Source organism: Littorina saxatilis, linkage group LG10 (genome assembly GCF_037325665.1).
Source record: "Littorina saxatilis isolate snail1 linkage group LG10, US_GU_Lsax_2.0, whole genome shotgun sequence".
Taxonomy (NCBI): domain Eukaryota; kingdom Metazoa; phylum Mollusca; class Gastropoda; order Littorinimorpha; family Littorinidae; genus Littorina; species Littorina saxatilis.
This window is the reverse complement of record NC_090254.1, coordinates 3271272-3295440: the sequence shown is the minus strand read 5'-3', so window position 1 is coordinate 3295440 and position 24169 is coordinate 3271272. Positions and strand designations below refer to the sequence as shown.

The window sequence follows — 24169 nt, the reverse complement described above, 5'->3', positions numbered from 1 at the left end:
AGCATCCTTCTTCATTGGCGTTTTATAAATTGATCAATTGTGTGTGGTTTTCTACAATGGACAAAATCTTGCCATTGTCGTAGTCTCGTGACAATGCGCTTGATACGCCCTGTGCCAGTCTGAAGATGTGACGCAGCGCCTGGCGTGTCTGACTGAACGGAACGGCAGTATCTGCTGCAGACAGGACTTGTGAAGCCGGAGGGCTGAGAATTAGATTACGCAGCAGCGAGTTTTTGGCGGACCCTTTTCTTTGCAGCTTTTTGGTGCCTGCTCTTTGCAGCCTGTTATGATCCGATATAGTTATCTTCATTATTTCTCGTATGTAGGCATACTCCTGAAGGTTCCATAGCAATCTACCGGGTCATAGCTGAAATTATAGAGCCTTATTTTATCATGGTACCTCATACCAATTGACGCAAAACCTCCCGTTTTTGACCGCTCATGCGATCGACACCTGTATCAGTAGAAATGGCAGAACACAAACTCTACAAAAGATAACGAAGCAAAACGACCTTTCCTGGAAATATAATTGATGTGGCTTTCTTCCCGTATGTAGAATAAGAATAAGATAAGAATAATAAGAATATAGTTTATTGTCATGAAACCATTTAGGTTTATAAGACACATACATGTACATAAACAACAACATAAATCATTATGTTTTTTTAAGAAAACAATTGTATACGAACTTCCCCAACATGAATTGTAGATTGTCTTCCAACAACAGTTGACTGGGCATAGTATAAACAGGTATACTTTTATTGACCCGTTTCATTAATTGTTCTCTAAAATGTTTATATTCAATACATGTATCTAGCATATGTAATTCATTTTCTATTACTCCACAACGTTGACATAATCTGTTTTCTTTTGGCGTATTATCATATCGGCCTTTTTCAATCTTCAAGTCATGTGCACTTATTCTAAGTTTACACAATGCCTGTTTGTATTTAAAATCAATATCATTGGTTAAGTATGAAGCAGTTTCATATGTAAGAGGTGACAAGTAGTGTGTATTCTACATTTCAATCGATTTAGCAATGGTACCTTACGTTTTTGTCTAGGCGATTTGCGGGGTACAAATACTTGAGCGGCGGTGACGTGACCCAAGTAAAATAAATCTTTGATCCGAAAAATGCACCATATAGACAAGTAATATGCCTTTAAATGGCATAGAAAGTTCGAACAAAATGAACAGGAATGAATGTTTTGTCAGGGCGCCAAATTTGTCGCAATAAATTTGGTTTCTACATTTATTTTACTGACAAACACAGTGATTTATGATTACACACACACACACACACACACACACACACACACACACACACACACACACACACACACACACACACACACACACACACACACACACACACATAATTATATCAAAAGCAAACATAGGCATGTTTAAAACATTTATTATAAAAATCTGATTAAAATCACAACATATGGATCTCATAAAATTATATCAGAACATTTGAAAATAAGGCAGTCACATCACATATTTATTTTCGTTGTTTTCACTGAAATATTCAACCTGCTTTTTCTACAGAACTGTCAGAAATGCATGATAGATGGGATTCAACAGTTCATTTGTCATTTTGACACATACTTTACAATTGCTGTTTAAGCGCTATGCTTAAAAACGTTTTCTTTGTAAATGAATATCAATATTACAAACAACAAAACAATAACAAGTCGCGTAAGGCGAAAATACAACATTTAGTCAAGCTGTCGAACTCACAGAATGAAACTGAACGCAATGCCATTTTTCAGCAAGACCGTATACTCGTAGCATCGTCAGTCCACCGCTCGTGGCAAAGGCAGTGAAATTCACAAGAAGAGCGGGGTAGTAGTTGCGCTGAGAAGGATAGCACGCTTTTCTGTTCCTCTCTTCGTTTTAACTTTCTGAGCGTGTTTTTAATCCAAACATATAATATCTATATGTCTTTTTGGAATCAGGAACCGACAAGGAATAAGATGAAAGTGTTTTTACATTGATTTCGAAAATTTGATTTTGATCATAATTTTTATATTTTTAATTTTCAGAGCTTGTTTTTAATTCAAATATAACATATTTATATGTTTTTGGAATTAGGAAATGATGAAGAATAAGATGAACGTAAATTTGGATCGTTTTATAAAAACAAATTTTTTTTTTTCAATTTTCAGATTTTTAATGACCAATAATTCATTAATTAATTTTTAAGCCACCAAGCTGAAATGCAATACCGAAGTCTAGCCTTCGTCAACGATTGCTTGGCCAACATTTCAATCAATTTGATTGAAAATGAGAGTGTGACAGTGCCGCCTCAACTTTTACAAAAAGCCGGATATGACGTCATTAAAGACATTTATCGAAAAAATGGAAAAGAAATCCGGGGATATCATTCCCAGGAACTCTCATGTCAAATTTCATAAAGATCGGTCAAGTAGTTTAGTCTGAATCGCTCAACACACACACACGCACAGACAGACAGACACACACCCACACATACACCACGACCCTCGTCTCGATTCCCCCTCTATGTTAAAACATTTAGTCAAAACTTGACTAAATGTATAAAGGAGAAGTGTAATCATTCTGAAAGCACGAAAACGAGATCACGCAACACCACTTCTTCACACACTGCACCGGTTACCTATTCAAGCCCGCATTGACTACAAACTGTCCACCCTCTGCTTTAACTTCTTTTCTGGCTCGTCTCCTGCTTACTTCTCTGAACTCCTCACCGTCTATTCTCCAGCAAGACAACTCCGTGCCTCTTCTGACTGTCGCATCCTCACCATTCCACACACCAAAACCAAAACATACGGACAACGCACTTTTACTTTCTGCGCACCCACACAATGGAATTCTCTCCCCTTTCACATCCGCCACTCTCAGTCACCCCAAGCGAGCACTTAAAACGCACCTCTTCAAGAAATACAACCCCTGATTTTGTTTTCTCAGTCCATCAGTAGGCTACATGTAGTGTATTTGTTGTTATGGTGATAATGGGATAATGTATATAAACATATAGGGCTGTTTTCAGTATTGTTGATAACATGTTCTGTTTGATTAAGGGTATTCAGCTGGTATTTCCTTGTTTTCACTACCTATTTTATTCATGTTTTTATTACTTAGTTAGTGGAAGAATCTTTTGTAATGTATGTTTGATGGTGTATGCTTTTAATTAAGCGTTGCTGACTATGAATGTAGATGTAAATGCTTGTATAACTGTGTTTTAATTTTAAATGTGTCAAGCGCAAAGAGCATAATTGTAAAGTTATGATGTTGCGCTATATAAATGCTCATTTATTATTATTATTATTATAATCATCGTATTATACGTTTTAAAATTAAGGGGAATGACATTGTTTAAAAACAATAAACGTGTTCAAAAACAATGAACGTATTCAAAAACAATAAACGTAAGACGACCGCAAACCCTCCTAAGAAATATAGATGTAATATTGTTCTTATATTACCTCTCTCACTCGAGAAGTATTTGATGTGGATATAATGTTACAAGCAAAACGACAAAGAAGAATAAATTATTGCACAAACAAAGCTAGTTGTTGTTTTGAAGTGTGGAATATGTGTAGAAAGTGTCAAGAAGAGATTCAAAACGAAGGAGCAAGAGAGAGGGTTGTGGCGTCTGGAATCGGGGGAGGGGGCTGTCAGAAGGGGGTGCTAAAAAGAGAGAGAGGGGGGGGGGGTGGGGGTTGAGAGGAATGAGGTGAAAAACACCTTTATTCTGGCTCCTCAATTCTATGAAGCTCAAGAAACATTAAGGGCAAAATCGTGTGGCCTTGTTAATTCACGATTAGACATTTGTTCAAGATTGCAAAACAATATTTATATACAAGTTATGCGATCTGATTGATTTCACATGGGAGATACTCTTGAGCACCGTCACTGAACTGCAACTTGAACAATGTGAGGCATACTCATGGGGGGGGGGGGGGGAACACTGATATGTTGCTAATGGTACATAATAATGCATTGACACAGAGATAAGGAAGAGAAAATCAAACAACATGCTAGATACAATGTACTCACAATTCCATTTGGATGAACAAATTAATAAGCAATAGCAATGCATAGATTGTTTCCATAGCCCGTATACAAAATAAAAACTCAAAAATATCAAATTTGCCTATCCATCCAAATAAACAAACACAGATTGTATTGATAAAACCTCATCAAAAACACACAAACAAACAAACAGATAGCGGAATGTGATCATATAATTCACAGAACATTTAGTAAGTATAGTGTAGTCCCTGCTTCAAAAACAGAACAACGTGAGATTTTTGTTTTACATTTTGTGTAAAGTCGTGCACAACTGCAGCCAAATATGCTGCCTATCGTGATCATAACACTGCTTTTATTTAAGCAACAATTCCCGACAAAGTAGCATGTCTCGATACACACTAGAGTTTGGAGTACGCCGAACTTGACGATTTGGCAAAAGCTATATTCCATGCTATAAACTGGAGTTTGGTGTACGCGGAACGTGACGGGTTGACAATGGCTATATTTCATGCTATACACTGGAGTTTGATGTACACCGAACGTGACGATTTGACAAAGGCTATATTTCATGCTATACACTGGAGTTTGATGTACGCCGAACTTGACGATTTGACAAAGGCGATATTTCATGCTATTCACTTAAGTTTGATGTACGCCGAACTTGACGATTTGACAAAGGCGATATTTCATGCTATTCACTTAAGTTTGATGTACGCCAAACGTGACAATTTGACAAAGGCTTTATTTCATGCTATACACTGGAGTTTGATGTACGCCGAACTTGACGATTTGACAAAGGCTATATTTCATGCTATACACTGGAGTTTGATGTACGCCGAACTTGACGATTTGACAAAGGCTACATTTCATGCTATACACTGGAGTTTGATGTACGCCGAACTTGACGATTTGACAAAGGTTACATTTCATGCTATACACTGGAGTTTGATGTACGCCGAACTTGACGATTTGACAAAGGCTATATTTCATGCTATACGCTGGAGCTTGATGTACGCCGAACTTGACGATTTGACAAAGGCGATATTTCATGATATACACTGGAGTTTGATGTACGCCGAATGTGACGATTTGACAAAGGCTATATTCCATCCTATACACTGGAGTTTGATGTACGCCAAACTTGACGATTTGACAAAGGCTATATTTCATGCTATACACTGGAGTTTGATGTACGCGGAGCGTGACGGGTTGACGAAGGCTATATTTCATGCTATAAACTGGAGTTTGATGTACGCGGAGCGTGACAGGTTGACAAAGGCTATATTTCATGCTATAAACTGGAGTTTGATGTACGCGGAGCGTGACAGGTTGACAAAGGCTATATTTCATGCTATAAACTGGAGTTTGATGTACGCGGAGCGTGACATGTTGACAAAGGCTATATTTCATGCTATAAACTGTAGTTTGATGTACGCGGAGCGTGACGGGTTGACAAAGGCTATATTTCATGCTATAAACTGTAGTTTGATGTACGCGGAGCGTGACGGGTTGACAAGTGGTGCATTTCATGTTACACATTGGATTGACGTTGACCAGTTCGGCATTTCATGCTCAAAACTTTGAGTTTGAATTTGACAAGTGCTGTATTTCATGCTACAAATTGCAGTTTGAATTTCACAAGTTCTGTTTTTCATTCTACAAACTAGAGTTTCAACTTGACAAGTTTATGCTAAAAATATGAGTTTGAAGCTGACACATGCCGTATTTGATGTTAAAACTGGAGTATTAATTTGACAAGTACTGTACGTCATGTCAAAAACTGGAGTTTGAACTTGACAAGTGCTGTATTTCATTCTTAAAAACTGGAGCTGAAAGTGTCTTTCGACCTAAAAATTGAGTTTGAAGGTGACAAGTGATGTATCACATGCTAAACATTGGAATTTGAACTCTGTTCGAAGATGGCGAGCCTAAGACGCAGCGTGTTATACGTTGTTGTAGTATGGAGCTGGATCTGATGCTGTCATGGCGGGGTTGTCCACGCCGATCTTGTCCAGGGAGATCTCCGAGATGCTTCTGGTGGACCCGTTTGACGGCTTCCATTCCTTGGTGGGCTCGATCATTTTGCTGAACGTCTGCAACACAAAACAATGGATCAATGTTTAAAAACAGATAAACATAAAAAAAATAAAAATTATGGTTGCCAAGCACATCACTGTGGGGCGTTTTACTAGTTAAACATGCATCCGTTCTCACACAATGTATTTTCAGTATTCCTTCAACATTTACCACTCAAGCAACACTAGAATATTATGATCCATGAGAAAAATGAAAAGCATCTACGGATATATTGATACATAATTGACCACACACATTGTATAATTATACATTTTTGTTTTTTAAAGACACATTTCTGATGGAAATGGCAAACATATAACACATACCTACAAACACAACATTAGGACAAAAACAGACAGACAAATACCATATCCAAACAATCAATCAATGTTGACTGTTTACTGAATAAACAAAGGAACCAATTCATTTTAGGTGATGTCTTTGACTTGTTGTCGTTGTCGTTGCCGTTGGCCGTAGATGCAAGGAGTGCATGGATGAATGAGTGTTTCCACACCAGGACAAATTACAATGGTTGTTATGCAATCTGGCGAAATAAATTCGTGTTCTTGTCATGGTTGTTAATGCTTCAAGGCGACAAGGATATTCTTAACATTCTGTTCAGATTATCATTTGACATTTCTGTGTTTGTGGTCATGGACAGTCTACATGACGCTTAACGCCCGACTACAGCGCGCCTTTCAACAATAACTTAAGCCCGCTACTAACTACAGCCGTCCTTCAACAATAACTTACGCCCGCTACTAACTACAGCCGCCCTTCAACAATAACTTACGCCCGCTACTAACTACAGCCGCCCTTCAACAATAACTTACGCCCGTTACTAACTACAGCCGCCCTTCAACAATAACTTACGCCCGCTACTAACTACAGCCGCCCTTCAACAATAACTTACGCCCGTTACTAACTACAGCCGCCCTTTAACAATAACTTAAGCCCGCTACTAACTACAACCGCCCTTCAACAATAACTTACGCCCGCTACTAACTACAGCCGCCCTTCAACAATAACTTACGCCCGTTACTAACTACAGCCGCCCTTCAACAATAACTTACGCCCGCTACTAACTACAGCCGCCCTTCAACAATAACTTATGCCCGCTACTAACTACAGCCGCCCTTCAACAATAACTTACGCCCGCTACTAACTACAGCCGCCCTTCAACAATAACTTACGCCCGTTACTAACTACAGCCGCCCTTCAACAATAACTTACGCCCGCTACTAACTACAGCCGCCCTTCAACAATAACTTACGCCCGTTACTAACTACAGCCGCCCTTTAACAATAACTTAAGCCCGCTACTAACTACAACCGCCCTTCAACAATAACTTACGCCCGCTACTAACTACAGCCGCCCTTCAACAATAACTTACGCCCGCTACTAACTACAGCCGCCCTTCAACAATAACTTATGCCCGCTACTAACTACAGCCGCCCTTCAACAATAACTTACGCCCGTTACTAACTACAGCCGCCCTTTAACAATAACTTAAGCCCGCTACTAACTACAACCGCCCTTCAACAATAACTTACGCCCGCTACTAACTACAGCCGCCCTTCAACAATAACTTACGCCCGCTACTAACTACAGCCGCCCTTCAACAATAACTTATGCCCGCTACTAACTACAGCCGCCCTTCAACAATAACTTACGCCCGCTACTAACTACAGCCGCCCTTCAACAATAACTTACGCCCGTTACTAACTACAGCCGCCCTTCAACAATAACTTACGCCCGCTACTAACTACAGCCGCCCTTCAACAATAACTTACGCCCGCTACTAACTACAGCCGCCCTTCAACAATAACTTACGCCCGTTACTAACTACAGCCGCCCTTCAACAATAACTTACGCCCGCTACTAACTACAGCCGCCCTTCAACAATAACTTACGCCCGCTACTAACTACAGCCGCCCTTCAACAATAACTTACGCCCGCTGCTAACTACAGCCGCCCTTCAACAATAACTTACGCCCGTTACTAACTACAGCCGCCCTTTAACAATAACTTACGCCCGCTACTAACTACAACCGCCCTTCAACAATAACTTACGCCCGCTACTAACTACAGCCGCCCTTCAACAATAACTTATGCCCGCTACTAACTACAGCCGCCCTTCAACAATAACTTACGCCCGCTACTAACTACAGCCGCCCTTCAACAATAACTTATGCCCGCTACTAACTACAGCCGCCCTTAAACAATAACTTACGCCCGCTACTAACTACAGCCGCCCTTCAACAATAACTTATGCCCGCTACTAACTACAGCCGCCCTTAAACAATAACTTACGCCCGCTACTAACTACAGCCGCCCTTCAACAATAACTTAAGCCCGCTACTAACTACAGCCGCCCTTAAACAATAACTTACACCCGCTACCAACTACAGCCGAACCAAGCCAAACTAGTTCGGCGACGTCATCAAATCAGGGGATTCCCCTATTTTTGGGTTGCACCTGTAACGTTCGCGGTTCGCCGATATAATCCTGCAAACATTCGGCGCGTCATCGGCGAACTGACTTTTCATTGGTTGAATAGTTGTGTATCTTCATCCTTGAAGAGTGACAATACTGACGGCTATAACGCTGTCAACTGATCACGAGTCTTCTCACGTGATATGTCTTGATCATGTGACCGGTGTCACCAATACATTTCGCCGCTAGTTAATAGTACACCGAACCAGGCACGGTGTAATATTCGCCGAACGTTCGACGACCTAGTTCGACTTGGTTCGGCTGTAGTTAGTAGCGGCCTTTACGGAATATTATTAGAGACATTCCCGGTCAAGCTACTCTTACACTGTGCCGAATTGCCCTTGCGAATAGCATTTTCCAATAATTTGCAATGATCGGGACATGGTCGCAAGACATTCGTAAATGTTCTTAACCATACGCTACCATTCGTCTCTTGTTTCGAACATATCAACATGTTTCTAATATTGACAAGGAAGTCATATTTTTAACTTTTTCCCCAACGTACTCGCAAGTATTCGCAAGACATTTGTAATCATCGTAATGTATTCGTTACGCTCGCAAAGCATTCGCAACCATTCGTTATGCCTGTCTTACGCTGTGCCGAATATTATTGCAAACATTCGTAAACATCGCAATGTATTCATAACGCTCGCAAGACATTCGCATATATTCGTTATGCCTGTCTTACACTGTGCCGAATGTCCTTGCGAATATGGATTCGTATGCATTCGCAATGATCGGTAGACATTCGCAAGCACTCGCAACCATTCGTAAGACATTCGCAAGGATTTGTAAGGCTTCGAATGGCCAATATTGTTCCTGTCCATTCGTCTCTTTTTTTGGGCCTTATATAACCTTTTCATATATACATTTCTTGCGAATGTCTTACGAATGGTTGCGAGTGCTTGCGAATGTGTACCGATCGTTGCGAATGCCTTGCGAGCGCTACGAATACCTTTACGATGATTAGGAATGGCTTATGAAAATGCCTTCCTTGCGAATATTAGAAGCATGTTGCTAATATTCGCAACAAGAGACGAATGAGGACGAATGGTTAGGAACATTTACGAATGTCTTGCGACCATGTCCCGATCATTACGAATTATTTGCGAATTCTATTCGCAAGGGAAATTCGGCACAGTGTAAGAGCAGTATTACGAACAATGCGAATTGCATAATCGCTTTATTCGTAAAATGTTTGCAAGCACTCGCAACACTCGCAGGGCCACTCGCAACGTTCGTAATACGCCCGCAAGGCATTCGTATATGGATTTGTATGCATTCACAATGATCGGTAAGGCTTCGAATTTTCAGTATTTTTTCCTGTCCATTCGTCTCTTTTTTTGCCGAATACAACATGTTCATATTCGCAAGGATACTCGCAATTCGGCACAGTGTAAGCCAGGCATCATGGGTGTTAACAATGCACATACTGTAGAATCCCCCGAGTTCAATATTCCCGACTTTGAAAGCCGTACTTGTTCAGATCTTTTGTTCAGAACCTTTCTACATCTACCTCCATTTTGATACTCCTTCCTTTTTAAGACCTGCTTTTCTCAGATTTTTAACGGACTCCCTTTATTTAAAGACCTAATTTTGTTCATATTGTGTAGGTCGTCATCGTAAGACTGGGGTTATATGAGATTCATCAGTGCGTGTGTGTGTGTGTGTGTGTGTGTGTGTGTGTGTGTGTGTGTATGTGTGTGTGTGTGTGTGGGTGTGCGTGCGTGCATGCGTGTGTGTGTGCGTGTGTGTGTACCTCGCCGATCGAAAGCCCCGGGTGTTTGCGGAAGGTTCTGACGGCGTGGAAGATGGCCCACAGCGGGACTGGACACAGCACGATGCACAGCAATGTCCAGCCGATGGCCTGGGCGAAGAGCGGGAAAGGCACGTCCTTGTCGTAAGTAGGTGGGTTATACTGGATCATGCGGTACAAGAACAGCATCTGCAAGGTCAATAGAAAAAGCTCAGGTAAAGGTATTTCCATGACCAATTTAATAAGAAATCCCAAAACAAATAAAACATTTCAAAATTCACAGAAATGATGGTGGGAGCAGCGAATGCCCAGGCGAAGACCAAGTCAGGCCAGACACACACACACACACACACACACACACACACACACACACACATACAAGGTACTCACAGCAATGATGATGGGAGCAGCAAAGGCCCAGGTGAAGACCCAGTAAGGCCAGCCGATGGGTCTGGAGGGCTGGCCTAGCATGTACGTCATGTCGCCCAAAAATCGCATCACACCTGTGCAAGTAAAAATAACAACATCATCAGCTTTGAATTATAAAGTCAAATCTCCAAGGAACTCAGTCGATGAATATATTCATCAATGCAAATTTCAAAAATAAACACAAAGTCTGTAAACTTGTATGTAAAAACTCGATCTGTTTTAAGAATTTGTTTTACCTGTTTGTTCACCAGTCTTGTGAGAATAAACAAATAACAGCTATACTTATGTCACAACACTCGTAAAGCAAAATTTGATTTGATTTGATAGGATCTCTCTCTCTCTCTCTCTCTCTCTCTCTCTCTCTCTCTCTCTCTCTCTCTCTCGCTCTCTCTCTCTCTCTCTCTCTCTCTCTCACTCTCTCTCTCTCTCTCTCTCTCTCTCTCTCCCCCTCCCTCTCTCTCTCTCTCTCTCTCTCTCTCTCTCTCTCTCTCTCTCTCTCTCTCTCTCTCTCTCTCTCTCTCTCTCTCTCTCTAAGATTAGGCTTTGCCTAAAACTTCTATCCTTTTGTAATAAAATTCAGTGGGTTTTTTTCTCTCCCTCTCCCTCTCTCTCTCTCTCTTTCTCTCTCTCTCTCTCTCTCTCTCTCTCTCTCTCTCTCTCTCTCTCTCTCTCTCTCTTTCTCTGTGTCTGTCTCTCTCTGTATCTTTCTCTTTCTGTCTCTGTCTGTCTCTGTCTCTGTTTTTCTGTGTGTCTCTATCTGTCTCTATCTGTCTCTATCTGTCTCTATCTCTGTATTTCTGTCTGTCTGTCTGTCTGTCTGTCTGTCTGTCTGTCTGTCTCTCTCTCTCTCTCTCTCTCTCTCTCTCTCTCTCTCTCTATCTCTCTCTCTGTCCATCAGACAGTGTGAGGTCAGTACTCACCGTAGACCCACATAACGGATATGACCTCAAAGCAGGCCAGAATGAGCACGGAGAAGTCCGCACCGTAATGATCCATGAGGGTCACCACGTAGTCCCCGCCCTGAAAACACACACAGCAACACGTGAACACAGTGTGTGGGTACTATCACACAGCATCACGTGAACACAGTGTGTGTGTACTATCACACAGCAACACGTGAACACAGTGTGTGTGTACTATCACACAGCAACACGTGAACACAGTGTGTGTGTACTATCACACAGCAACACGTGAACACAGTGTGTGTGTAATAGCACACAGCAACACGTGAACACAGTGTGTGTGTAATATCACACAGCATCACGTGAACACAGAGTGTGTGTAATATCACACAGCAACACGTGAACACAGAGTGTGTGTAATAGCACACAGCAACACGTGAACACAGTGTGTGGGTACTATCACACAGCAACACGTGAACACAGTGTGTGTGTACTATCACACAGCAACACGTGAACACAGTGTGTGTGTACTATCACACAGCAACACGTGAACACAGTGTGTGTGTAATAGCACACAGCAACACGTGAACACAGTGTGTGTGTACTATCACACAGCAACACGTGAACACAGTGTGTGTGTAATAGCACACAGCAACACGTGAACACAGTGTGTGTGTAATAGCACACAGCAACACGTGAACACAGTGTGTGTGTACTATCACACAGCAACACGTGAACACAGTGTGTGTGTAATAGCACACAGCAACACGTGAACACAGAGTGTGTGTACTAGGCCCTATCACACAGCAACACGTGAACACAGTGTGTGGGTACTATCACACAGCAACACGTGAACACAGTGTGTGTGTGTAATAGCACACAGCAACACGTGAACACAGTGTGTGTGTAATAGCACACAGCAACACGTGAACACAGTGTGTGTGTACTATCACACAGCAACACGTGAACACAGTGTGTGTGTAATAGCACACAGCAACACGTGAACACAGTGTGTGTGTAATAGCACACAGCAACACGTGAACACAGAGTGTGTGTACTAGGCCCTATCACACAGCAACACGTGAACACAGTGTGTGTGTAATAGCACACAGCAACACGTGAACACAGTGTGTGTGTATTATCACACAGCAACACGTGAACACAGTGTGTGTGTAATAGCACACAGCAACACGTGAACACAGTGTGTGGGTACTATCACACAGCAACACGTGAACACAGTGTGTGTGTACTATCACACAGCAACACGTGAACACAGTGTGTGGGTACTATCACACAGCAACACGTGAACACAGTGTGTGTGTACTATCACACAGCAACACGTGAACACAGTGTGTATGTACTATCACACAGCAACACGTGAACACAGTGTGTGTGTACTATCACACAGCAACACGTGAACACAGTGTGTGTGTACTATCACACAGCAACATGTGAACACAGTGTGTGTGTACTATCACACAGCAACACGTGAACACAGTGTGTGTGTACTATCACACAGCAACATGTGAACACAGTGTGTGGGTACTATCACACAGCAACATGTGAACACAGTGTGTGGGTAGTATCACACAGCAACACGTGAACACAGTGTGTGGGTACTATCACACAGCAACACGTGAACACAGTGTGTGTGTACTATCACACAGCATCACGTGAACACAGTGTGTATGTACTATCACACAGCAACACGTGAACACAGTGTGTGGGTACTATCACACAGCAACATGTGAACACAGTGTGTGGGTACTATCACACAGCATCACGTGAACACAGTGTTTGTACTAGGCCCTATCACACAGCAACATGTGAACACAGAGTGTGTGTACTATCACACAGCATCACGTGAACACAGTGTGTGTGTACTATCACACAGCAACACGTGAACACAGTGTGTGGGTACTATCACACAGCAACACGTGAACACAGTGTGTGGGTACTATCACACAGCAACACGTGAACACAGTGTGTGGGTACTATCACACAGCAACACGTGAACATAGTGTGTGTGTGTACTATCACACAGCAACACGTGAACACAGTGTGTGGGTACTATCACACAGCAACACGTGAACACAGTGTGTGGGTACTATCACACAGCAACACGTGAACACAGTGTGTGGGTACTATCACACAGCAACATGTGAACACAGTGTGTGTGTACTATCACACAGCAACATGTGAACACAGTGTGTGGGTACTATCACACAGCAACACGTGAACACAGTGTGTGTGTACTATCACACAGCAACACGAGAACACAATGTGTGTGTACTATCACACAGCAACATGTGAACACAGTGTGTGGGTACTATCACACAGCAACATGTGAACACAGTGTGTGGGTACTATCACACAGCAACATGTGAACACAGTGTGTGGGTACTATCACACAGCAACATGTGAACACAGTGTGTGGGTACTATCACACAGCAACATGTGAACACAGTGTGTGGGTACTATCACACAGCAACATGTGAACACAGTGTGTGGGTACTATCACACAGCAACATGTGAACACAGTGTGTGGGTACTATCACACAGCATCACGTGAACACAGTGTGTGGGTACTATCACACAGCAACACGTGAACACACTGTCAGTGTGTGTGTACTATCACACAGCAGCACGTGAACACAGTGTGCGGGTACTATCACACAGCATCACGTGAACACAGTGTGTGGGTACTATCACACAGCAACATGTGAACACAGTGTGTGGGTACTATCACACAGCATCACGTGAACACAGTGTGTGGGTACTATCACACAGCAACATGTGAACACAGTGTGTGGGTACTATCACACAGCATCACGTGAACACAGTGTGTGGGTACTATCACACAGCAACATGTGAACACAGTGTGTGTGTACTATCACACAGCAACACGTGAACACAGTGTGTGGGTACTATCACACAGCAACACGTGAACACAGTGTGTGTGTAATAGCACACAGCATCACGTGAACACAGTGTGTGTGTAATAGCACACAACAACACGTGAACACAGTGTGTGGGTACTATCACACAGCAACACGTGAACACAGTGTGTGTGTAATAGCACACAGCATCACGTGAACACAGTGTGTGTGTAATAGCACACAACAACACGTGAACACAGTGTGTGGGTACTATCACACAGCAACACGTGAACACAGTGTGTGTGTACTATCACACAGCAACATGTGAACACAGAGTGTGTGTAATAGCACACAACACCACGTGAACACAGTGTGTGTGTAATAGCACACAACACCACGTGAACACAGTGTGTGTGTACTATCACACAGCAACACGTGAACACAGAGTGTGTGTACTAGGCCCTATCACACAGCAACACGTGAACACAGTGTGTGTGTACTATCACACAGCACAGTTGCACCACACGTTCGTATCTCACGGACAATGCGTATTTACCGAATGTTAACACTTTCCGGCTAAAGTGCCAATCTTGGTGTCGTGTTGGTTTTGGCTAGCTTGGTAAATGACGACACACAGACGTGACAAAATCCAAAAACAAAGAGACTGCCAACCTTCCAAAATTCAGAATAAAAAAACAAGAAAGGTAGGTTGTTGGAATGTTTGTTATTGACAAAACAATACATTCACAGATATTTCGACCCAACAGACAAACAAATATTCAGTTTACGTCCACTCGTCAGGAAGCCGAGCGAATGAATGTTTTGTGTGAATAACTATTTGTGTGTCTGTTCACTTAAAAGACCGTTGGGTCGAAATATGTGTGAATGTATTGTTTTGTCAATGTATTGTGTGAATGTATTGTTTTGTCAATGTATTGTGTGAATGTATTGTTTTGTCAATGTATTGTGTGAATGTATTGTTTTGTCAATAACAAACGTTCCAACAACCTACCTTTCTTCTTTTTTGACACACAGAAATGTTTATTTGATCTTGATTAACAAAAGTGTTCCAGGTAATGAAAGTATCAAGTTGACGGTTCCGGTTGCTGGCAAAAGGGTCCTAGCTGTGGCTGACTTACCGGGCAGACGCAGGGCAGCGCCAGGAAGTAGCAGACGACACCAAAGCCCAGACACATCTGACTCTTGTACTTGCGCAGCTTGGGGGCCTCGTCCTGAATGCACGTCAGGATCGTCTCCATCAGTCCGAACTGAAAGAGAAAAGGATAAGGATAAGATTCCATATAGATTTCATATAGTCCTGTGAGGGTCCCCTCGTGGACATTCGGGCTGCTTGCTCACTGGGGAGTTGCCATACAGTATGACGCTACCCCTTTTTTGTTTCCTGGAAGCGTGTATTCATGTTTCCAAGTCCTGATGCTTTCGCTGTGAACTAGGGTTCTTGATCGTGCCCATGCGTGCACACGAGGGTGTTGGGACACATAGGAGAGTCTGCACACGGGGGTGTTGGGACACATAGGAGAGTCTGGACACGGGGGTGTTGGGACACATAGGAGAGTCTGCACACGGGGGTGTTAGGACACATAGGAGAGTCTGCACACGGGGGTGTTGGGACACATAGGAGAGTCTGCACACGGGGGTGTTGGGACACATAGGAGAGTCTGCACACGGGGGTGTTGGGACACATAGGAGAGTCTGCACACGGGGGTGTTGGGACACATAGGAGAGTCTGCACACGGGGGTGGTGGGACACATAGGAGAGTCTGCACACGGGGGTGTTGGGACACATAGGAGAGTCTGCACACGGGGGTGTTGGGACACATAGGAGAGTCTGCACACGGGGGTGTTGGGACACATAGGAGAGTCTGCACACGGGGGTGTTGGGACACATAGGAGAGTCTGCACACGGGGGTGTTGGGACACATAGGAGAGTCTGCACACGGGGGTGTTGGGACACATAGGAGAGTCTGCACACGGGGGTGTTGGGACACATAGGAGAGTCTGCACACGGGGGTGTTAGGACACATAGGAGAGTCTGCACACGGGGGTGTTGGGACACATAGGAGAGTCTGCACACGGGGGTGTTGGGACACATAGGAGAGTCTGCACACGGGGGTGTTGGGACACATAGGAGAGTCTGCACACGGGGGTGTTGGGACACATAGGAGAGTCTGCACACGGGGGTGTTGGGACACATAGGAGAGTCTGCACACGGGGGTGTTGGGACACATAGGAGAGTCTGCACACGGGGGTGTTAGGACACATAGGAGAGTCTGCACACGGGGGTGTTGGGACACATAGGAGAGTCTGCACACGGGGGTGTTGGGACACATAGGAGAGTCTGCACACCGGGGTGTTGGGACACATAGGAGAGTCTGCACACGGGGGTGTTGGGACACATAGGAGAGTCTGCACACGGGGGTGTTGGGACACATAGGAGAGTCTGCACACGGGGGTGTTGGGACACATAGGAGAGTCTGCACACGGGGGTGTTGGGACACATAGGAGAGTCTGCACACGGGGGTGTTGGGACACATAGGAGAGTCTGCACACGGGGGTGTTAGGACACATAGGAGAGTCTGCACACGGGGGTGTTAGGACACATAGGAGAGTCTGCACACGGGGGTGTTGGGACACATAGGAGAGTCTGCACACGGGGGTGTTGGGACACATAGGAGAGTCTGCACACGGGGGTGTTAGGACACATAGGAGAGTCTGCACACGGGGGTGTTGGGACACATAGGAGAGTCTGCACACGGGGGTGTTAAGACACATAGGAGAGTCTGCACACGGGGGTGTTAGGACACATAGGAGAGTCTGCACACGGGGGTGTTGGGACACATAGGAGAGTCTGCACACGGGGGTGTTGGGACACATAGGAGAGTCTGCACACGGGGGTGTTGGGACACATAGGAGAGTCTGCACACGGGGGTGTTAGGACACATAGGAGAGTCTGCACACGGGGGTGTTAGGACACATAGGAGAGTCTGCACACGGGGGTGTTGGGACACATAGGAGAGTCTGCACACGGGGGTGTTAGGACACATAGGAGAGTCTGCACACGGGGGTGTTGGGACACATAGGAGAGTCTGCACACGGAGGTGTTAGGACACATAGGAGAGTCTGCACACGGGGGTGTTAGGACACATAGGAGAGTCTGCACACGGGGGTGTTGGGGCACATAGGAGAGTCTGCACACGGGGGTGTTGGGACACATAGGAGAGTCTGCACACGGGGGTGTTAGGACACATAGGAGAGTCTGCACACGGGGGTGTTAGGACACATAGGAGAGTCTGCACACGGGGGTGTTAGGACACATAGGAGAGTCTGCACACGGGGGTGTTGGGACACATAGGAGAGTCTGCACACGGGGGTGTTAGGACACATAGGAGAGTCTGCACACGGGGGTGTTGGGACACATAGGAGAGTCTGCACACGGGGGTGTTGGGACACATAGGAGAGTCTGCACACGGGGGTGTTGGGACACATAGGAGAGTCTGCACACGGGGGTGTTAGGACACATGGGAGAGTCTGCACAAAGTTGACTCTGGGAAATACACCCTTCGCCCAACAAGGGGTTCGAACTGACGCCGATAGCAACAACTGGTTCTGAGGCCACTGAGCGACGCTAGCCCGCCAAAATATGTTCACAAATAACCATGACATGTTCAAAAAATTTACTTACTGTTGATCTCTTCTTGAAGTGAACTGACTGGACAACGTCAGACGGAACTGACTGGACAACGTCAGACGGACATATCAAACAACAACTACGCTACGTGCCCACTAAAGAGCAGACTGCTCCGAAGTCTTTTCACCGGAAATTCAGTGACAAAGCTTCCTACAGTAAACGTCGCGCAATCAGATAAGATAAGATAACATAAGAAAACTGTAATGTCCATTTTCATTTTACATAAACATGGACAATGTTCTTTTGGCACTACATCGCCTTTCTAATAACACAATCACGCGACCATAAGCATTTAATCGAACATAAGTACACTACTTAAATTGAGGCTTTCACCCATGTAGAGTAATAATGGACTCACCTCGCTGTCCAGTCCCAGAGTGAAGAGCATGAAGAAGAAGAGGACGGACCAAAGTTGAGGGGGTGGCAGGTTGGTCAGGGCCTCGGGGTACGCCACGAAAGCAAGACCGTATCCTGAACACCAACATTGCACAATTATTACTTGGTTTTTTTTCTACACAAGAAGATAAGTAAATTAAATGATTATTTCAAAAACCCAAAATCAAACAGACTGCCAACGTTCAAAAAGTCAGAATAAAAAAAACAAGACAGGAATCGTGTTGGAACGTTTAATTATTGACAAAAATTTACGTTCACAGATATTTCGACCCAGCGGTCTATTAAGTGCACAGACAGAACATTAATTAGACACATACAGAACATTAATTACACACAGACAGAACATTAATTAGACACAGACAGAACATTAATTAGACACAGACAGAACATTAATTACACACAGACAGAACATTAATTAGACACAGACAGAACATTAATTAGACACAGACAGAACATTAATTAGACACAGACAGAACATTAATTACACACAGACAGAACATTAATTAGACACAGACAGAACATTAATTACACACAGACAGAGCATTAATTAGACACAGACAGAACATTAATTAGACACAGACAGAACATTAATTAGACACAGACAGAACATTAATTACACACAGACAGAACATTAATTAGACACAGACAGAACATTAATTAGACACAGACAGAACATTAATTAGACACAGACAGAACATTAATTACACACAGACAGAACATTAATTAGACACAGACAGAACATTAATTACACACAGACAGAGCACTAATTAGACACAGACAGAACATTAATTAGACACAGACAGAACATTAATTAGACACAGACAGAGCATTAATTAGACACAGACAGAGCATTAATTACACACAGACAGAGCATTAATTAGACACAGACAGAACATTAATTACACACAGACAGAACATTAATTAGACACAGACAGAACATTAATTAGACACAGACAGAGCATTAATTAGACACAGACAGAACATTAATTAGACACAGACAGAACATTAATTAGACACAGACAGAACATTAATTAGACACAGACAGAACATTAATTAGACACAGACAGAACATTAATTACACACAGACAGAACATTAATTAGACACAGACAGAACATTAATTACACACAGACAGAGCATTAATTAGACACAGACAGAACATTAATTAGACACAGACAGAACATTAATTAGACACAGACAGAGCATTAATTAGACACAGACAGAGCATTAATTACACACAGACAGAGCATTAATTAGACACAGACAGAACATTAATTACACACAGACAGAACATTAATTAGACACAGACAGAACATTAATTAGACACAGATAGAGCATTAATTAGACACAGACAGAACATTAATTAGACACAGACAGAGCATTAATTAGACACAGACAGAGCATTAATTAGACACAGACAGAGCATTAATTACACACAGACAGAGCATTAATTACACACAGACCGAACATTAATTACACACAGACAGAACATTAATTAGACACAGACAGAACATTAATTAGACACAGACAGAACATTAATTAGACACAGACAGAGCATTAATTACACACAGACAGAGCATTATTAGACACAGACAGAGCATTAATTACACACAGACAGAACATTAATTACACACAGACCGAACATTAATTACACACAGACAGAACATTAATTAGACACAGACAGAACATTAATTAGACACAGACAGAGCATTAATTACACACAGACAGAGCATTAATTACACACAGACAGAACATTAATTAGATATAGACACAGACAGAACATTAATTAGACACAGACAAAACATTAATTAGACACAGACAGAACATTAATTACACACAGACAGAACATTTATTAGACAAAACGTATCTGCCAATAGTTTCAGCCGCTTGCAGGACAGACAATGATCACGTCTTTTGAAGACACCATTGGTCTATAAGCCGTAGGATTATTGTTGTTTTCATACTTATAAATGTCAATTTTACGAACATGTAATCAGAAATAAAACATTATTTAAACCAAAAGACATGATCTCTGTTAGTTACGCACAAATGACTAATAGTAAGAGTTACTTCCCTGGGACCTCAGGGAGCTACATTATACGGAAGTCGAATAAAGCGTGCCTTGTGGTGAAAACCCGATTTGGACTTGTAGAGAGTACTCAAGTAAAGTGTTTAAATGTAAACTTGACACAAATATATCATTCCCCATTAGAGTTAGATTGACCTGAAATGGGATAATTCAGGCTGGTTATTACAATCAAGGCTGGTTATTACACAGGAGAGCGTGTCCTGGTATACTTCATGTTTGATTGTGTCCACTTGGCAAATATCCTCTTTTCAGTCGCAATACAAAGTAGATTTTCTGACTTCTTACACACGAAATTTTGCTCGTAGAATTAGGCGAAGGTCGCCTAATATAGTGAATGTCTATCAAAGCCACTTCGCTCTAACTAGTCCCGACGATTCAATCAAGAGAGAACAACTACCAAGCACAAAATGAAACAAAATGGTTATCAGCATGACACAAAAAGTGGTCCATATTAGGCGACCTTCCCCTAGTTCAATTTTAGCTGTGTCCACTTTACAAATAACTATCCTCTTTTCCGTCGGCATACCAAGTAAGTTTTCTGACTTTGCAAACAAGAACTTTTGCTAGTAGAATTATATACCATGCAACACTGTGTTAAAAACTGGTTACAAATGGTGTGTTCAAAACTGGTTACAAATGGTGTGTTCAAAACTGGTTACAAATAGTGTGTTCAAAACTGGTTACAAATGGTGTGTTTAAAACTTATTACAAATGGTGTGTTCAAAACTGGTTACAAATGGTGTGTTAAAAACTGGTTACAAATCGTGTGTTAAAAACTGGTTACAAATGGTGTGTTCAAAACTGGCTACAAATGGTGAGTTCAAAACGTATTACAAATGGTGTGTTCAAAACTGGTTACAAATGGTGTGTTCAAAACTGGTTATATACGGTGTGTTCAAAACTGGTTACAAATGGTGTGTTCAAAACTGGCTACAAATGGTGTGTTCAAAACTTATTACAAATGGTGTGTTCAAAACTGGTTACAAATGGTGTATTCAAAACTGGTTACAAATATTGTGTTCAAAACTGGTTACAACAGGTGTGATCAAAACTGGTTACAACTGGTGTATTCAAAACTGGTTATATATGGTGTGTTCAAAACTGGTTACAAATGGTGTGTTCAAAACTGGTTACAAATGGTGTGTTAAAAAATGGTTACAAATGGTGTGTTCAAAACTGGTTATATACGGTGTGTTCAAAACTGATTACAAATGGTGTGTTCAAAACTGGCTACAAATGGTGTGTTCAAAACTGGCTACAAATGGTGTGTTCAAAACTGGTTACAAATGGTGTATTCAAAACTGGTTACAAATGGTGTGTTCAAAACTGGTTACAACAGGTGTGATCAAAACTGGTTACAACTGGTGTATTCAAAACTGGTTATATATGGTGTGTTCAAAACTGGTTACAAATGGTGTGTTCAAAACTGGTTACAAATGGTGTGTTAAAAAATGGTTAGAAATGGTGTGTTCAAAACTGGTTACAAATGGTGTGTTCAAAACTGGTTACAAATGGTGTGTTCAAAACTGGTTACAAATGGTGTGTTCAAAACTGGTTATATACGGTGTGTTTAAAACTGGTTACAAATGGTGCGTTCAAAAGTGGAACACGTCAGTTAAGAGTGTGGTTATAACAAAAATGTCGCACAGTTGAGAATGTGTGCCTGCACGTACCAGACTTGGCGACCTTGTCCACCGTAGTGCCAATAGTCTTGGCCATCCCGCCAAACGTGGTGAAGACCACGAAACCAGCTATCACACTGGTCACCAAGTCCATGATGCTGATGAGCAGTGCGTCGCTGTGGTCAACAAAACAAGCATGGTCAGTCATTATGTCGGTTAACACCAAGCATGGTCAGTCATTATGTCGGTTAACACCAAGCATGGTCAGTCATTATGTCGGTTAACACCAAGCATGGTCAGTCATTATGTCGGTTAACACCAAGCATGGTCAGTCATTATGTCGGTTAACAACAAGCATGGTCAGTCATTATGTCGGTTAACACCAAGCATGGTCAGTCGTTATGTCGGTTAACACCAAGCATGGTCAGTCATTATGTCGGTTAACACCAAGCATGGTCAGTCATTATGTCGGTTAACACAGTCATTATGTCGGTTAACACCAAGCATGGTCAGTCATTTTGTCCGTTAACATCAAGCATGGTCAGTCATTATGTCGGTTAACACCAAGCATGGTCAGTCATTGTGTCGGTTAACACCAAGCATGGTCAGTCATTTTGTCCGTTAAAATCAAGCATTGTCAGTCATTATGTCGGTTAACACCAAGCATGGTCAGTCATTTTGTCCGTTAACATCAAGCATTGTCAGTCATTCCATCTGTAAACACCGAGCATGGTCAGTCATTGTGTCGGTTAACACAAACATTTTATAATGTTACGTATCAGGTACGGGGTTTTTTGCTACTGTGGAATACCCTTGTTACGACATTCCAAAACCTGAGACAATCAGGCCTTAAAAAGGAGGGAGTCTTAAAAAATGAAGTAAATTTACAGAGGTTATGAACAGAAAATCTGAAAAATAAGGTCATAACAGGGTATAAGTCTTACATTATGTGTGTGTGGGGGGGGGGGGGGTATCAAAAGGGGGGTTCCACTGTATCATGGAGTGAAATAAGAAGATTGCCTCCGCTGCAGAAAATGTTTTGGGTCCTTGTCTAAGTGTTATATTAGAACAGAGATGCTGTAAAATTAAAGTACACATGTGCACTTACCCGTAGACATTGTTGTCGAACTTGTTGTAGCTGCCGAACATGATGATGCCTCCGAACGACACACTGAGCGAGAAGAACATCTGGCCTGCTGCAGCCACCCACACCTGTAAAAAGCATGCCATGTGATCAAACTGCACCCAGAGGTATTCAGTGGAAACCTCCTTTTGATTAAAGTAAATGTTAATTATTTGTGTATTTTAAGACCCTCAATTTTAGACTTCTTACTTGTTAAGACCCTGTTTTGTCAGACTTTCTGTTGACAATATCTGTACATCAAACTCAGTTAAGACCCTGTTTTGTCAGACTTTCTGTTGACAATATCTGTACATCAAACTCAGTTTTAAGACTACCTCCTCTTTCCCGACCTGATGTTCTCGGAGATTTGAAAGTCTGAAAAGGGGGAGGGGGGGGGGGGGGGGGGTCCTCTGTACACTAAAGGATGTTTTGAGCGTTGAAATTGACGCAAGCATTGCAGTTGCAATCTCAACGCGCAGAAACTGTAAGATGTTTCTTCAAAATATGTGTTTAACATGATAGAAAAGGTGCCTATACTTACGAACCGAAAGAAGAAAACACAACGTTTATGATTGAAACCGACATCCAGTCGACACTTCCATTTTGTAACGTTTCTAAACTAGCTTTTCTGCATGAAAGTTTGAAACCACTTTGAGTGACATTTGAAACAATC

At 42.5% G+C, this 24169-nt stretch overlaps 1 protein-coding gene across 2 annotated transcripts in view; it reads right to left on the bottom strand.

The window, feature by feature from the left end:
- Positions 1–1402: 1402 nt before the first annotated feature.
- Positions 1403–24169, bottom strand: part of LOC138977968 (sodium- and chloride-dependent neutral and basic amino acid transporter B(0+)-like) — an 81203-nt gene continuing 58436 nt past the window's right edge. Inside the window, exons 7-15 of one of the 2 annotated variants that reach the window (XM_070350572.1) lie at positions 23482–23585; positions 22425–22549; positions 18627–18739; positions 15699–15827; positions 11699–11798; positions 10740–10852; positions 10353–10538; positions 5971–6114; positions 1403–5930 (exon numbers count right to left, since the gene is read on the bottom strand). In XM_070350572.1, the coding sequence (XP_070206673.1) occupies positions 5910–5930; positions 5971–6114; positions 10353–10538; positions 10740–10852; positions 11699–11798; positions 15699–15827; positions 18627–18739; positions 22425–22549; positions 23482–23585 (1035 nt within the window). In that variant the 3' untranslated portion in view covers positions 1403–5909. Of the gene's footprint in view, positions 6115–10352; positions 10539–10739; positions 10853–11698; positions 11799–15698; positions 15828–18626; positions 18740–22424; positions 22550–23481; positions 23586–24169 lie in introns of both variants that reach the window. The other variant, XM_070350571.1, reaches the window with a different exon arrangement.